Here is an 18,136-nt window from a genome sequence, read left to right on the forward strand (position 1 = left end):
TTCTGAGTTATTTAACTTAAACGCCCAATGCATTCTCAATGGCAATAGCACAAACTTTGACATGCTACTAGTCCTACATACTTACACCTAGAAACCCCATTCAAACCTATTTAGGTTCATCTTACGGGGGACATGTTTGCCTGAAAAGGAATCTTTGAAATGTTTCAAAGTTTTAGAAATATAGTGCTTTCAAATTTGAGGAATTTAGAAGGGGGCTCAATGGCAGCTCTATGGCACGTCAAAAAGTCACTTTCACCTAGAAACTCCATTCACACTTTTTATAATTCAGCTTACTGTGGGCACACATGCTGGAACTTTTTACTTTGAAATATGTTGTAGTTTCTGAGTTATTTAACTTAAACGCCCAATGCATTCTCAATGGCAATAGCACACATGTTGGCATGCTACTAGTCCTACATACTTACACCTAGAAACCCCATTCAAACCTATTTAGGTTCATCTTACGGGGGACATGTTTGCCTGAAAAGGAATCTTTGAAATGTTTCAAAGTTTTAGAAATATAGTGCTTTCAAATTTGAGAAATTTAGAATGGGGCTCAATGGCAGCTCTATGGCACGTCAAAAAGTCACTTTCACCTAGAAATTCCATTCACACTTTTTATAATTCAGCTTACTGTGGGCACACATGCTGGAACTTTTTACTTTGAAATGTTTTGTAGTTTCTGAGTTATTTAACTTAAACACCCAATGCGTCCATTGTGTGTGTGTGTGTGTGTGTGTGTGTGTGTGTGTGTGTGTGTGTGTGTGTGTGTGTGTGTGTGTGCGTACGTGCGTGCGTGCGTGTGTGCGCCCATGCTCACTGCATTCAGTGTCAATAAATCAGATAAACAACACACACACACACACACACACACACACACACACACACACACACACACACACACCGTAGGGGGTCCATTACGGGAATTCCATAATGTTCTATTTTTATTTCCAGATGGAAAAACAACCACCTGACCTCAGCATTCCAATGATGTCATCACCCCCTCACACACACACACACACACACACACACACACACACACACACACACACACACACACACACACACACACACACACACACACACACACACACACACACACACACACACACACACAGTAGAGGTGTTTCTGGTGATATTATTGTCCACTCATTTGTATGTCATTTGTATGGAATTTAGACACAAATGCCCACCACAAGCCAGTATGGTGATGACCTGCCCTAGACCTAGACCAGTATGGTTCTCAAGGTGGGGTCCCCAGCACAAGTAGTATGACGTTAACGACGTCATCCATTTATATGTTGGCTATTCAAAAATAGCAGGTCTACAATCTTGTACATCATGCAATTTTTGAAATACAGCCTATATATAAAATAAATGATCAGGGTAAAAAATGTGAGAACCCCTGCAATAGACAAACAGTTTAAAGGAGTAGTACACAGTACACACACACCATGAAACCTTGAATTCTTAGAGATATTAGAGTTGCCGAGCCAATCATTTTATAAACAGCAGCGTCTCAAAGAGACTCGGCTCAGGAATGTGACAAAAGATTATAATAATCTCCATGACTTCAAGTCATCATGGCGGGTGTAATGGATAGACATTAGACAATAAGTATTTTTTTAACCCTTTAACTGCCAAAATTATTTTGCCCCCCTATCTCCCTAGCCTCAGTCCCAGGCTTACTCATATGCGAAGAGAAAAGCCTGCATGGTCACAACCTAATGAGACACTAGTGGCGGAAGTGTCGGGCCAGAACATCCGCCAGATGTATTTACCCTGGATACGATATATTTTCGTCCAATCACAACACTTGTTTCATTGACGGAGATGTAAACAAATTTGTAAAGTGTCAACGTCATTTCCTTGAGCGGTACTTCCGCCAAAATCCTGCAACTTCCGCCCCCAAAAAACTGATAGCGTCTACAGTGTATACTGTAGTGTAGGTCTTGCCTAGCGTGCTTTCTCCCCTTGCGCCAATGTCTTTTCTGTCAGGTCCTTATTTTAAGGTGAAAACTACCCCAGGTTGTATATGACCGTTGCATGTATGTTTTGTAATAATAATCAAAATCTACAAAGTACCTAGTAGCAACAAATAATTATAGTGGAGTACACCACTGCTTTACACCACTGCTTCTCACCCTTCCTATTTTGTAACAATTTATTTTACTAGACTTAAAGTCCTTCATATTTTGAGAATTTTGTTTAGAATATATCATTTATAATATATCATTTATAATATAGGCTAGCCGCTACCATATTAACATGCAGTTCATTCAATCAATAACTATAAAACAATGAGGAGATGTTTCCTTGAATTCCATCTGGTTAAACACTGAATGATTGACTCACCATGGAAACCCACCCCTGCTGACTGCACACGGGTGCACGCACGCACGCACGCACGCACGCACGCACGCACGCACGCACGCACACACGCACACACACACACACACACACACACACACACACACACACACACAGGGGGGATTCCTCAGAGTTACTACAGGGGGCTGTCCAAATCTTTGTGTGATTTTCTTTATTTTAAATTAACCACTTGAGCCTTAGCATCCTTATTCTGTGGGGAACATCAGCCGATAATATCCGATCTATATACACTCCCAATGCCTCACAGTTTGTGAGCTTGTAGATTGGCTATTTTCAGCAAATAGGTTTGGTGTATAGGGGGAAAAAGATGAGACCAGGCCAATGAGCAAGTGTGTAGAGGGTTTAAATAACATGAATGCACCACAGAAAAAAGAAGAAAGAAATCCACATCACCAGGTGATTTTGATGCAGTAATGGTCTCAACCCCTACAATTCCTTGTTTGTGAGGGGGTGGGGGCGTCCCCAGTTCAGAAAGAAAGAAAGAAGCTAAAACTGCTTCAGAAGCAGAAAGACATTACATGGACTGGTTATAGAGTGGTGATTTAGGCTCAAACCATTAGAAATACGTTTGAGGGACATAAACAATATGATATTAAATCAAATAAAAACTGTTTTAAAATGCATGTTGTAGCTCCTTTAATGCCATTGACCGTGCTTGATTGATTGAATACTTTATTTAGAGTTTGCAGAAAATAAGCACAGGAAAGTACAGTTCAATACAAGGTCTGCTAAGAGGATTTAAACCCAAGAAAGCCTATTGGCTTGTTTCCATTGGGGTCCTTCATACTCAATTCATTGAAAAACGTAGTAGCCTATAGGTTCTGGTACCGTTAACACCAGTAAGACGCCCTGAGCGGGAGAAGCAGGGCGAGGTCGTGTGCACGCATCCGCCTGGGTGACAGCAGACTGCTGGGCGAGCACTCACGCTTTGGAATGGGGGGGTCAGATCAACATATGGAATTAATTCTGTACTGGCCAAATATGGAGCGTGTCTTCAGTGTACAGGGTTTGATGAGGTCAGATCAACATAAGGAATGTCAGAACAGGTCAGCTCCATATATGGAGATCTAAGGGTGGCAGCAGGGGCAGTGTTTTGAGTGTACAGGGTTTGATGAGGTCTGGCCATATATGGAGCGTGTCTTGAGTGTACAGGGTTTGATGAGGTCAGATCAACATATGGAATGTCAGGTCAGGGTCATCTAAGGGTGGCAGCAGGGGCAGTGTCTTACAGAGTTTGATGAGGGCCCAGGTAGGGCCGGGCCTTAAGTTTCAGGCCTGTTGAGAACTCAAGTTTTCGCCGGCTGGCGGGCGCGGCTGCACTAATAACTTTGAATGGACAGGTATCAGTCAAAAGGGAGACATCTAAGAGGAAGGACGGATGGGGAAGGATCAACATATGGAATGTCAGAACAGGTCAGCTCCATATATGGAGATGGAGGTGTGGTGTCACGAAGCGTGACCATATATGGAGGCGTGATGTCGCGAGGCGTGATCATATTTGGAGGTGTGACGTAACACACGGAAATGTATCACCGTCATCACATAAAGCACAATCTATGGCTACTACTAATAGTAGTAATAGTACAACTGTATCAAACTATCTGACTAATAATAACCATGCAGTCAACCATGATGTCATTGTACTAGCACGCACGCACGCACGCACGAACATATTGTATCGGAGTCAACCATGTGTGCGTGCGACGAGCGTGTATTTCTGTACTGTGTGTGTGTGTGTGTGTGTGGGAGAGTACAGATGGCAGTCATCAGCAGACGAGACTAGACCAAAACCACACAATGACTCACACACACGCACGCACGCACGTCGCACGCACGCACGCACGCACGCACACACATTTTTCTCCAGACTGTCTGATGATGTCACACCTGGGGAGCCCCTCTACATGTACTTATATGGGCGTTATGTCCTGCGTGTTTAGCATGGGAACTAAAGCTGTCTTTGTGTAATGATTACTGTAACAGTACTCTGTTTTAAGTAGCCTAAATGTACAAATACCACAATACAAACACTCTGTGACAACTAAAAGTCCTGTATTCCTGTGTCATTTTTTTTATTCAACTTTTTATAAAAAGTTGCCATCATTTTCACAAAATATCTCACGGTTTGTAAATCTGGTAAAAAAACAAGTAGGCCTACACCATTTGACTCTAAGATATAGTAAAGAAGAAGTATATAGCCTACTGAACCATGGTAACACTCCAGTAAAGTCTGTGTGTGTGTGTGTGTGTGTGTGTGTGTGTGTGTGCGCGTGTGTGCGTGCATGCGTGTCATACCCCCCCCAACTCTGTGGTCTATATAAACACACAGAAGTAGACCCAGAATGTGAGCCTGTTGGAACACGTAAGTCCTTCTCAATTATACACATTATACGACTCTACTACTACTAGGTCTACTACTACTACTACTACTATAATAATAATAATAATAATAATAATAATAATAATAATAATAATAATAATAATAATAATAACAACAACAACAATAATAATAATTACATGTGCTTCTTTTGGTACTGTCACTGTTTGTATGCTGTTTGTATGTTGTCAAACTTGTTAATGTCACAAGGACCAATTATTGATTTGATGTTTTTGGCTGCGGACCCTCATCTGAAAAGGTGGGAAGAGAAGTTGTATGTTAAAAAAGGAAATTATTACTACTATCTTTTACATTTTAAATATTTGTCAAATATTTTCAAAAATAGCAGATGTACAAGCTCGCAGTGTGGCTCAAAGTGCATGGCGAGATGTGAGCTTGCAGATCTGCACTGTTTAATAGCCAACATATAAATGGATAAAGTGGTTAAAAATTGTGATGCTATACTACTTCTGCTGGGGACCCCCTGAAATTCGACAAGACACAACTATTATAAATGTTTATAATCATGCATAACAAACTATAAGCTCAGTGTAATCAGTACATTTATAACGAGTGTTATGAGGCCTTATAAGTGCATTATAAAGCATTACAAATGTTCTTATAATGATAGTAATCATTGCTAGTGTTTGTTTAGTAACAGGGGTCTCCCCGTCTCATACATTTTCTGGTGTGGCCAAATTTCAGCCAATCAGGAGAGAGTACCCATTCATCAGCTTCTGTGTCTCTTCAATGTGTTCCAGTTGCAATTGTGTGCTACTGTATATCTTTGGTTAAAACAAATTGGTATCCCAACCTGAAAATGCATTTTGTTTTCAAACGTAAGCTGGAGAAACAGGGAGACCCCTGTTACTGTAGATTGTACTAGTAGAAGCAGCACTATACTGCGGTGGATGGTTCAGGACGTAGAGCCGCTACAGTATTTGGAACCAGAAGGTTAGCGGTTGGATCGCCGACTCATCCTGGCTGCGTTGGTGTGTGTGTGTGTGCTTAACACGCATGTAGCCTACTACATGTGTACTTTGCAGTAGCAGCACGTCAGTACTGGAGTTGTGTGGTTTTAATGTCTCCAGTACGGAGGGCTGTTGTAGCAAAGCTATACTACTGACAACACTACACAACACTGGGGGGGTGTGCGTGTATATATGATTTTATTCATAGTACTTATTCAAGAACTTTTGGAAAATGTTTTAAATTGTTTTAATTGATGACACGTGGTTTTGTATATTTGTATTATATTTTACTTTATTTATGTAGGAATCAAAAAAGAGGATATTTATTATTGAACCATAAACATTTTCATTATTTCATACTTGTGTTCAGGAGGCAACCAATCTACAAGCTCACAGAAAATTGCAAGTTCTTGTGTGAGCTTTTGCACTTTCACTCTAACATGTTGCATACAGGACATTTCTGTTACTCTTATTTACCTGTTATTTACCTCCCTTTTTAAGTGTCTATTTAATTGACATTAATTGACATTTTCCTTTCCTTATAATCTATAAGTGCAATTTGTGGATGTAAACTGTACGACAATAAACTTCAACACACTGCATTCAACATTAAAACAAATTTGTAAACAGTGATGTATTCTTCTTTTATACATTTATATTTTGTAACGTGTGGAACACAGCTTGTTCCACAAACAGACTAGGGTCTCTCTTAGCTAATTTACAAACAGCACAGCCGTAGGGTCTCTCTTACCTTATTTACAGTATTTAAAGTACAAGTATGAAAATAGATATAGTGCTGTCAAACAAGTCTATGAAGCTGTCTATGAAATCAACACATAATGCAACCCAATTTTAAACATGATGTTTTCAACAGTGGTTCCCAAAAAAGAACATTTATGTCTTCCCAGAACTTTTCAGCTCGAGACCAAAAAGAGAAATTAGACATTTGCCCGGGACCCAAACTAGTGAAAACAGCAGATCAAGTAGCAGTCCTAGCAGCGGTTGCCACAGTGTGGTGGGAAAACCAGGGCCAAATTAGCCATTGGGCCGGTGGGGTCCCAAGGGGCCCTACAGGGAAACTGGACTGCACAGTACTGGGTGTGTTGATTGGCTGTTGATTGTGTTAAATTTAGGTCTTCGCGCCATGTTGTGAGCTTGTATATTGGCTATTTTCACTACTTTTTTAATATGTTTTATTCATCGAAAGTTTGTTGAAAAATGTACACAATTATATTTTTTATTTAAAAAGAAAGAAATTCTTTAGATTATTTTTTGTAAATGCAGGACAAGAAAATGGGATTTTTACTCGAATCGTCCGTGACCAACATATGGGTCCACAATCAGACCCACTGTTTGGGAAACAGTGATAGGTAGAGCAACGAAGTCTGACATCACTGCCGCTAGAGGGCACCATCCCCCTGGGTAACAGAGTTATTTGTTGTATTGAATTTCCCATAAGGGAATCTTAGATCATGTCATATAAGAACCGTGCCCCAAATTTGGAGACATGCATCATAGATGTGATATATAGTATAATGTCATATATTACAGTATATGACATCTATGGGGATTCTCAACCTGTGGGCTGGGGCCCACTTATGGGCTGGGGTGATATTGCAAGTGGACCCCAAATAATGCTATTTTCACTAGTGTGGGACCTGGGGAGACGTCTAAACTTCTCTTTTGGATCTCGAGCTAAAAGGATTGGGGACCAGTGGGGTAGACAATTTAATTCATAAATGACGTCACGTGCTGGCCACATGAAGCCTGCGATCCACATTGGAGCCATCCCATCCAGTTGTGGATGCTAGGATTAACTTTATTCACATTTGTATTCTTCTATAGGTATTATCCTGCAGGGAGGGACACATGTGTATTTTGATCAAAGCATTTGGCACACCCTGCAACTAAAGGGTTTTTTCCCCTTTGTGAATTCTCATATGTCTATTCATAATTCGTTTTAAACTGAAGTACTTGCCACAAACTAAACACAAAAAGGGTTTTTCCCCTGTATGAGTCCTTGAGTGCTTTGTTAGGTTTCCCTTTAGATTGAAGCTTTTGCCACACACTGTGCAACTAAAAGGTTTTTCTCCAGTATGAATCACCATGTGTGTCTTCAGATGTATATCTCGAGGAAAACCTTTGCCACAAATGGTACAACAAAATGTTAAGATTCGGGGCTTTTTCGCTGTATGAACCCTCATGTGTGTCTTCAAATGATCCTTACGATTGAAGGCCCTGCTACAAACCATACAATTAAAGAGTTTTTTCCCTGTATGGGTACATGTGTGTTTTCTCAAAGTAGCCATTAGACGATAGCCTTGGCCACAAACTGTACACGTAAATGGTTTTTCCCCCGTATGAATCATTGTGTGCTTCTTCAAATTTCCATTTAGATTAAACCTTTTGCCACAAATTGTACAAACAAAGGGCTTTTCCCCAGTATGAATCCTCATGTGTATCTTAAGATATTCCTTACGAGTAAAGTTTTTGGCACAAACTGTACAATTAAGGGTGTTTTGCCCTCTGTGAGTCATCATGTGTTTTTTTAGGGTACCCATTTGACCACAACCTTTGCCACAAACTGCACATGTAAATTGCTTTGCCCGTGTATGAATAATTGTGTGCTTCTTCAGATTTACCTTAAGATTAAACCTTTTGCCACAGAAAGTACAAGCAAAGGGCCTTTCCCCTGTATGAATCCTCATATGTGCCTTCAGATTTTCCTTAAGAGAAAACCTTTTGGTACAAACTGTACAATAAAAGGGTTTTTCCCCAGTATGTGTCCTAATGTGTTGTTTTAGATTACTCATTTGACGATAACTCTTATCACATACTGTACAAGTAAAAGGCTTCAGCCCTGTATGAATAATTGTGTGCTTCGTCAGATTACCCTTTAGATTAAAACATTTGCCACAAATTGTACATGTGAAGGGCCTTTCCCCTGTATGAATTCTCATGTGTGATTTTAGATGTTCCTTACGACTAAAGCTTTTGGTACAAATGGTACAATGAAACGGTTTCACCCCAGTATGGCTTGTCATGTGCTTTTTTAGATTACTCATTTGACAAAAGCTTTTGCCACAAATTGTACAACAATATGGAGAGATTAATTGCTTTCCCCCTGTATGAATCCGCATGTGTACATTCAGCTGATGCTTATGGTTGAAGCTTCTGCTACAAACCATACAATTAAAGGGTTTTCCCCCTATATGGGTAATTGTGTGTTTCTTTAAAGTGGCCATTTGACGATAGCCTTTGCCACAAACTGTACACGTAAATGGTTTTGCCCCTGTATGAATCAATGTATGTTTCTTCAGATTTCCCTTTAGATTAAAACTTTTGCCACAAACTGCACACGCAAAGGGCCGTTCCCCTGTATGAATCATCAAATGTGTGTTTAGATGGTCCTTGCGTTTAAAGCTTTTGCTACAAATTATACAACCAAAGTGTTTATTCACTGTGTGAGTCATCATGGAGAGAGTTTGTTTAGATGAGTTCAGGTCCTGGGATGGCTTGTTGTCTAAAGACAATGTTTGTCCTTCCGCATTTTGTGTCTTCTCCTCCCAGTCATCACTGTCGTCAGTGTCAGATTCAGAATGGTGTGACGAGAGGAGCTTGTCATCACAAGTTTGTTGTGATGCTACCCAGTTCATTACAACAGATTGAGTTTTCATGTGTTCAGTTGAGGTGCTGGCTAGAGGATCTGTCTCTCTGTTATCTTCACTTTTCACTGCTAGTAATTTTAATGATGAGCCATCAGCCTCCTCTAGCCTTTCAAGTAGCTCCACCTGTTCGTCTTTAATCTGTGGAGGCTCTGGTTCCTCCTGGACCAGACGGGCGCTCCTCTCCTGCTGCTCAGGGGAAACCTCTTTACACACAGGGATGAGCAGGACGTCTAGGCAAAATGAGAGAAAAGCCATTCAGTGGTTGAACTTTACATTTGCCATGCAGTGAGTTGGGAAGTAACCAAGTACAAATGCTTTGTTAATGTACTGAAGTCGATTTTCAGGTATGTACCGTCATGGGTGTGGGAAAATGTGGGCAAGACAATCAGATGTCACAGTCATGATCACTGTCTGCAACCAGATCACCTATTCTTATTTGTTTGAAAATGCCAAATAATGGCCGAATGAACATAAACTAACATCAATCACCATAAACATGAAGAGGACAAGGAAGTTGAGAGTGATAAGGATGAGGAGGATTATGATGCACAGAGGAGGGTGGAGTCATCTGAATCTGATGATTCAGAAATCAGTGACACATAATGCTCTGGTTTAGATTGATGTTTTGTGTTGACATACCCCAAATAGATTACTTTCCTATTCAAAAGTTACGTTTTCAGTCTACTGAATGGTGGCCATCTTGAATTTCAGGGCCAAAACGAGGTCTTATGTTTAAAATATTTGGAATCCTCATGGTTGACTTGTATGAAAAAGTGTCTTCATACATGATTCTAGATCATCTGGATCATTTTTAGAGATGGGGCCGGGCGACATTTTGAATTTGGCCCACTAGCAAAAAAATACTGGGATTTTTGCGACGGACCTGGGGGCTAAATCTCTTTAAAGGGTCCATAGAGGTCAAATCAATCATCAAAACATCCTTGTCAGAGGATGGTCACAGAACCTCAGTTTCTGGCTCTACAGTGTGTGTGGTGCCTTAGAGCAGGGGTTCTCAACCCGTGGGTCGCGACCCCTCGAGGGGTCGCCAAATTATTTTGGGGGGTCCCCAAATTATTAAAAAATATATATATATAGATTTATTTTTTTTTACCAACTGAATGGCTGTAAAGTGGAAATGAAGAGTTTACATATAGTACACATAGTACATGCATACACCTTCCCTAATGATTATGGTTTCAGTATTTATTTATGGTGTATTGTCTCTATTATTAAGGTTATTGTAGCAGTCAATTTATATTGGGGGTCAGGAGGGGGCGGGGCGGGGGTCCCGAGACGTTGCCAAAGCATTTTCGGGGGTCCCCGGCCAAAAAGGTTGAGAACCCCTGCCTTAGAGTGCCTTGGAGTCAAGCACAGTTGTTGACTTAAGCAGCTGCAGGGTCAATAGGTCGTTCTCAGACATAAAAACACAAAAAAAGCAGATCTACATCCTCAAAAGATGTCGCTTCAGGCCGCATTTCAAGCTTGCGATTCTGCTACTTTCGATGCTTTTGTGTGACACTGTAGTATGATCAAGTAGGGTGTCAATTGGAATGGGAAAAAAACAAAGTTAGAATAAACATCTTAAATGTTTCTGCCCCGACAGCAATGATTACAGATGTGTTCCCGGATTGAAAGGTATAACAGGTGAGATCTTGTTACCACTTGCAATGCATGTTCACCTTCACCTTTAGTTGTTGTTATCTCTGAGCACAGGCAAATAAATTCCAAATAAACTGCTTGGTTTTGGCAATAAATGAGTTTGCATGTTCTGCCCATATCCCCCTAGGGTAGGTAGAATGTTCTGCCCATATCCCCTAGGGTAGGTAGAAAGTTCTGCCCATATCCCCTAGGGTAGGTAGCCTCACAAAAGACATGCTGTAATCCTGGTCTCTATATTGCCTCCTCCTGGACCACCTGACGGAGGGGAAAGGAACTGGTTGGAATAACATGTTTCTTCCACTCGCTATGTCCTACCGGGGAAACTCCCCCTGTCAGGTGATAAGAAGCGGCCTGCTCACTCCTCATGCATTGAAGGAAGCATGAGCTCAGTTCGGGGCTCTCGAGAGTAGCGCCCAGGGAGGATTACAGCTTAGGCAATGTGCACCGGGTGAAAAATGGGTTACGAAATCGCAGAAAGCAGAAAAAGTAGCTACAGAAGAAATAACAACATATATGCAATCATATTGGCTGGGTTTCCCGACCACATTTAATGTGAGACTTGTAGTGCCGTGAGCGCATGCCCAGATGCCCTCTAGGCCACACACAGAAGCCTGTGAACATTTATTTTTATTTTTTTTAAGGAGTAAAGAGACCCTACTGTCAGCTGTCCAGCAGTCCAAATATTATTAAAATAAATGTCAGAATGGTAGACCTGAGGCCTACCATACCAGGCCTACCATTGCGTGGCACATCTATGCACGGAATGTCTATGTTCACAGGCTTCTGTGTGCGGCCTAGATGGCATCTGAGCATGTGCGGAACTACAAGTCTTACACTAAATGCGTTCCCATTTTCTTTCTTACATTTCATACTTATACATAGCTCCTGGGCCTGGAAGTCACAAGGAAACCAACAATTCATACCAAGTTTATGAAATATCCCAAACCATTAGGATTTTATGGAAGATGCTTCAGCACATAATAATCTTAAAATGTGACCAGATTTGACTTAGAGCCTGCCATTGCACAAACTCCAGCTTTTCACCAGAGGAGAAAACCTTTTTTTCCCCCTTTTTTTCAAAATGAGTTAATAGCACAGGCAGACTCTAGAGCATGTCTGAAAGTGTCAGAGCTGAAATCGACATGTAAATATGAAATTAAATATGAAAAGCTAGGTGTAATGTTAGAGTCCACAGAAGTGAACCTTTCAAGCATGTTTTCTCAACTCGCGGTTTTCTGCAAGACATTACTCTATAAGCCATATCTCCAAAACTGGTGGGTCAAGACTCAAACTGAACAACCAATATGTCAATTTGAAGCTATGATTCACTGCTTTCATATGACATGAACAAACGAAAATTAAAAAAAATCCAATGGCAGTCCCTCTGTCAAATTTAGTCACAAATGATAACCGAAAAAAGTGAAATCATTACATACAACTTCTGACTGCATTGCTGAGATCTTTAGATTGGCCAAAATGGCAGGGAAGATCATGGGTACGGTATCCCCCTAGTGACTTTTAAGAGGATTGCCTTGGGCTCTCTCCAGCCATTGCTCCCGCTTTGACGTGTAGCAATAAGCTGTAATCTTAGTTTTATATTAGCTTAGTAGTTTCAAGAAGTATTGTTCTTTCTCTTGGCCAGTGCGCACTCGTAAAAGAGACGATGGTCTCAATGAGATTTTACTGGTTAAATAAAGGTTAAATAAAATATGTCTACACCTCCCATCACCCCCCAGGTCATCTTTGAGCAGGACGCCATAGGGCAGGCTAAGAAAATTGTGGCTGACCCCTCTGAGTATTGTATTGTATTGTATTGTATTGTATTGTATTGTATTGATGTATGCTGCAGTGCGGGTATTTGGCCACTTTTCCACTGTTGGTTCCCAATGGGAACCGGTTCAGTTCTTTTTGGTTCTTAGTCCATGAGTCAGAGCTCCAAAATTGGAACGTTAATTATGAATTGAGTGGGCAAAACCATACCTATATTAGATTGTTATCACCATGAAACTTCCCCAATTGAGTACTTACACGAAGACAATGATTTATTGCATTACAAATTTAAATTTTTTTGAGTGGTGCAAACCACTCCAACAACCAGCTTTGTCTGTATCTATGTATGTGTGTACCTGTACGTGTGTGTACCTGTACGTGGGACCCAAAAAAATGAGCATGGTTACTATGGTCACTGACATTACGTCAGACCACAGCTGATCAGGCTATATAAGACCTTGCACCACTCAGTTCACACAGGTGTGATTTTTAAATATGCAAATGAGGCATTATGTAGGAAAATATGCAAAATAATCAAAAATATGAAAAAGCTACTACTGTGGAAGGGTTATCATGTATTAATTTACTTGTATTGATCATATAAACAATTTAATATACGTCTAGTTTTTCCCACCAATTTTGGAGCTCTGGATCATGGACTAAGAACCTAAAAGAAGAAATGGAACCTTGATTGCCTCCCAAAATCAACAGATTTGCAAGTCATCATCGCATCAGCAATGCGAGGTGTGTAGATAACATGTAGATTTGTTAGTTTTGTCAAGGAAGCAAGGAAGTATAAATTAAGCTTAATATTTCGACAAATGTAATTATTTGATTGGAATGTGCACAGAAACATCTGTGACATAATCATCAATGTTCATACAGTGTTTTCTGTGTTCTAAACGACAACTGACTTCTTATTTTGAGGGCTTTTTCTTTTGTAGCGCACAATTGAGTGCCTCTGTAAGGACTTCATCCTAGGGAAAGCACACTGTATTTGTAACGTTAATGAACTGTCTGTCTCGCGATGCATCATTACATCCCTAAGAGGCGACCCATCAGTGCAGTGTGATTGCTTATAGTCTTGTTGGATTAGTACTAATGAAGTAGTAGTATGTTTTTACCTGAGAGAGCATCATCACACCTGGTCTTCCTGTGTAGTATTGTCGACACATCAGCCTCTTCCTGTTCCTCTTTAATCTGTGGAGGGTGTGGTTCCTCCTGGACCAAACTGGATTCACTGGAACTCCTCTCATCATGTTCAGGGGAAACGTCTTTACACAGACACAGGAGGAGGAGAGAAGAGGTAGCATCAGCACTAAAACATGAGGAGCTTTTGTTCTTTTTTTTTTGTTTTGTTTTTTACCAGCTGCTGTGTAAGCACAGCTGGTCTATTTTCTCTCTGCTTGGCTTTCACGCCCACTCGACCTATCTTTCTCATTGGCTGTTGTATTGACTACCTATCATCCTGATTGGCTGCCTCGTCTCTAGGCAAGCAGACCCTTTTTGCCTCTAAACGACCTCTCAGCCAATGGGATAGCATTGCAGCCAGCAACAACACACTAGTGTGTGTGTGTGTGTGTGTGTGTGTGTGTGTGTGTGTGTGTGTGTGTGTGTGTGTGTGTGTGTGTGTCTGTGTGTGTGTGTGTGTGTTTTAATAGTATCTTAAGCAGTGTGCAACGTAAAAGATCAATAAATAAAAACATACAAGTATATAAAAGAAAAGAAAAGAAAATCTAAACAAAGGCAAGCATTCAAAGGAGACAAAGTGAGCTAAACAGTATGATGTTGGATAGGTAGTAGCATATGGAGTGGCACGTGCAAAGCTGCAATGAGCAACATTGAGAGGTCCAACACTGACACCTAGAGGTATTATTCAATCAGTGTCAAACTGACTGACTGATATTGATCTGTTATTGATTAAGTATACACTTTGCCTTGGCTGTGTTGGTTATCTGCAGCCTACCAAGCTGTAGAATATGAACATTTATTTCTTGTATTGAAGATGTATTTTGTTTTCCTGGCACAAAAGGGGGAAATTAAAACAACAAAAGCTAAATAAACATATCGGCAGCAAGCAGTTGAAGCCGTCGAGCCTACTGGTCAAAGAACTGCAGGTCCTGCATATAGCATGAGGAAACCCCACGCAGCTGGGTGTCAGGTGAAAAGAGGCGGTTTGGACTCCTCATGCATTGAAGGAAGCATGAGGTCAGTCCGTTGCTCTCCCAAGGTTGGCAGAAGGAGTCTAGCCCCCAGGATTACAGTCAACATGTTTCAAAATCTTGAAAGTGTTTGGAATTTTTCTGAGTGGTCCCTGGCTCAACACAATTCCAGATGGGGGGTCTGCGGCCAAATACATATCAATTTGGGGGTCCATGGCACAAAAAAACACTGATTTTATAGGAGTCATTTGTACAATCGGCCTCAGGTCTTATAATGGGTTAATACGAGATTTCACTGACAATGACTCTCATTGTGCTCCTAGGGTCTCTCTCTCTCTCTGTGTGTGTGTGTGTGTGTGTGTGTGTGTGTGTGTGTGTGTGTGTGTGTGTGTGTGTGTGTGTGTGTGTGTGTGTGTGTGTGTGTGTGTGTGTGGCTGGTAAAATATAACTGGGGCTTAATTGTTTCTTTGTCACGATCACCAGTGTTTTAATAGTGTCTTAAGCAGTGTGCAACGTAAAAGATCAAGTATACAAACATACAAGTATATCAAAGAAAAGAAAATCTAAACAAAGGCAAGCATTCAAAGGAGACAAAGTGAGCTAAACAGTATGATGTTGGATAGGTAGTAGCCGCAGACGAAATAAAAGCCTGGGTATCGAGGCTAGGTAGTAGCATATGGAGTGGCACGTGCAAAGCTGCAATGAGCAACATTGAGAGGTCCAACACTGACACCTAGAGGTATTATTCAGTCAGTGTCAGCGGAGGGTAAACAGTTACAGCTCTTGGAAGGAAACTGGTTTTCAGCCTGTTTGTTTGCTTTGTATTTTCCTGTAGGCCTACTTTCTTCCAGAGGGGAAGATAAATAATTATATACACAGGTTTTTGATCACCTTTGTTGCAAATTGTAATTTAATCAATCAATCAATGAACCAACCTGCTCTGTGTAATTTGATGTGTGGCTGTAGGATCACGTCCAGCTGTTTGTTTTGTCTCTCCAGCAGATTTTCTAGAATCTCCATCTCTCTCTGGAAGAGGTTGAACATGAAGTCTTCAACTGCACTGAGTCGCTCCAACACAAACACTCTGACATTAAGCTGCACACAACAGACATCAACACCACTCTGTTTTTCCAAAACACACAGTATCTCCTCTCCCACCGACGTCAGGTGTTCATTTATCGACAGCCGTACAGACTCTATTTGACACATTTTACCTCCTTTATGAGACATTTTGCACGCTCTTGACTTTTTTACACTATTGTAACAACACCCATACTCTAAGAACAACACGCACTTACTCTTCCGGGTCAACATGCTTCAGTTCAAGCATGCACAATGCATTCTCCTGGACTGGCGCTGTTGCCTTTCGCCGCCTGTTGGAGGAGGTGTGTAACTGTCACGGAATATAAATGTTTAGCATTGCCAAACTGCATGACAGTTGAATATGAATTATGAAGGACCACAATGGAAACAAGCCATAGCCTTTATTGGGTTTGAATGAATGAATGAATGAATGAATGAATGAATGAATGAATGAATGAATGAACGAATTAATGAATGAATGAATGAATGCTAATTAATTTATAAATGCATATAGTCTACATACATTATAGGCTACACAGTGTGTACATACATTATACACAGTGTGTGTATACTGTGCACAGTATGTGTGCACTGTGTGTGTGTGTGTGTGTGTGTGTGTGTGCGCGCACACACGCAGGGCGGGTCATACTTTTTTTTTTTTTGCAGTTGCAGTCAGGGACAGAGTGGTTCCTGCAAGGCCACAGCTGCTGGCTCACCACAGCAAACATACTTCTCAGGCTCTGGGTGTCAAAGCATGCATGGGCTGAGAGGGAATAATCTGTCAAACCTGAAGTGCATTTTGGAATACATCATTGGATTGGAGTGTATTATCCATGTTGGTTCAATGTAAGGATTGTTCATTGTGATGCCAACTGTTAGAAGATCTGCTTGGTGTGCTCACAGTGAAGCCATCCTCCAAACACTGCTGTGCTCGGATCAGAATGAGATGATCGAGGGGGTGGAGAGAATCCTGGCCATCAGCGGAGAAGGAGACCCAGACACTCAGCTGGGAGACTCCTCTGTAAGAACCAGAAGTACACCTGAGATCAATTATGATGCTTCCAGCATTGGTGGATTGATTAGCTGGTCAGAAGGTGTGTCAGAGCCACCTCCGTTCTCACCTGCACACTAAACAGCTCAGAGATTAAGGCCTTCATTGTCACCCCCATGAAGGTGCCCAACTGGCCTTGCCACACTCGCATTGAGAGGGTTGTCAACATGGTTACTGAGGCTTCTGCTACATACTTCTCTCAGGAAATGAGGGATGGAGGGATCAGGGCTCAGGAGACCAGCAGGAGGCTGATGTCTAAGGCTGAGTCAGGACTTGTTCAGGAAGTGATTATTGATCATCATAATTGTATCCAGTGATATACATGCACTTGAATTGTTAATAAATATGTTAATTTGAATTGACTTTGACTTCGTCTCCATCAAAAACACATAATTTAGACACCCCACATGTTATAATTTCCTTTGGATTTTAAATCTTATAAATGAGGTAGAACGGGTACAATTACTGATTTAAAATGCAAATTGATGTAGGTTAGAGTTGTCCTATCCAAAAAAGAATGCCATAATTGGATTCTCCATCAAAAAACACACACAATAGACACCCAAGCATTTTGATTTTCAAAAAGAAAAAAGAGTATGACCCGCCCTAACACGCACGCACACGCACACACACACGCACACGCATCAATTTCATTGATTGATTGATTGAAAATGTTATTAACAGTTTGTAGAATGGGTAGCTATAGGCCTACAGTTCAACGAAAGTACAGGTCAATAGAGCGTCGCAGTCCCACCCCCTACCGCCCCGTTCATTTTCCTCATAGACATTTCAAAAAGTCTTTATTTAAAGACCTTTTAAGTGTCGTACAAAGCCAACTCGAGTTTTGAGAAAACACAAACAAACACAATTTTCGGCCGAACAAATTATTAGAAAGAAGAAGAAAATGGCACTTTTTTTCTTGTTTTTCTACTTTGTAATTATTTGTTTGGTCCAAAATATTGTGTTTATTGTCATGATTTGTCACGACTTGAGTTGGCTTTGTA

At 40.9% G+C, this 18,136-nt stretch overlaps 1 protein-coding gene across 2 annotated transcripts; it reads right to left on the minus strand.

The window, feature by feature from the left end:
* Positions 1–7,253: 7,253 nt before the first annotated feature.
* LOC306912325 (uncharacterized protein) lies at positions 7,254–16,367 on the minus strand. Of its 2 annotated transcripts, XM_079488468.1 has the most exons (4): positions 16,297–16,367; positions 15,934–16,024; positions 13,961–14,110; positions 7,254–9,637 (listed from the first exon to the last, which is right to left on the minus strand). In XM_079488468.1, the coding sequence occupies exons 2-4, from the start codon at positions 16,016–16,018 to the stop codon at positions 7,647–7,649; spliced, it is 2,226 nt and encodes a 741-aa protein (XP_079344594.1). In that variant the 5' UTR covers positions 16,019–16,024; positions 16,297–16,367; the 3' UTR covers positions 7,254–7,646. The 2 variants fall into 2 exon arrangements, with proteins under 2 accessions (XP_079344594.1, XP_079344593.1); XM_079488467.1 differs by having other exon boundaries at positions 15,934–16,340.
* Positions 16,368–18,136: the final 1,769 nt, after the last annotated feature.

Source organism: Electrona antarctica, assembly GCF_951216825.1.
Source record: "Electrona antarctica genome assembly, chromosome: 19".
Lineage (NCBI taxonomy): Eukaryota > Metazoa > Chordata > Actinopteri > Myctophiformes > Myctophidae > Electrona > Electrona antarctica.

Bases quoted from the DNA above. Each gene is read 5' to 3' on its own strand.
- LOC306912325 (XM_079488467.1), bottom strand. From the start codon at position 16,312: ATGTTGACCCGGAAGAGTAAGTGCGTGTTGTTCTTAGAGTATGGGTGT. The intron at 14,111-15,933 runs GTTGGTTCATTG...GTCTGTGTAAAG, and splicing joins CATCAAATTACACAGAGCAG to ACGTTTCCCCTGAACATGAT. The intron at 9,638-13,960 runs GTAAAAACATAC...CATTTTGCCTAG, and splicing joins GTGTGATGATGCTCTCTCAG to ACGTCCTGCTCATCCCTGTG.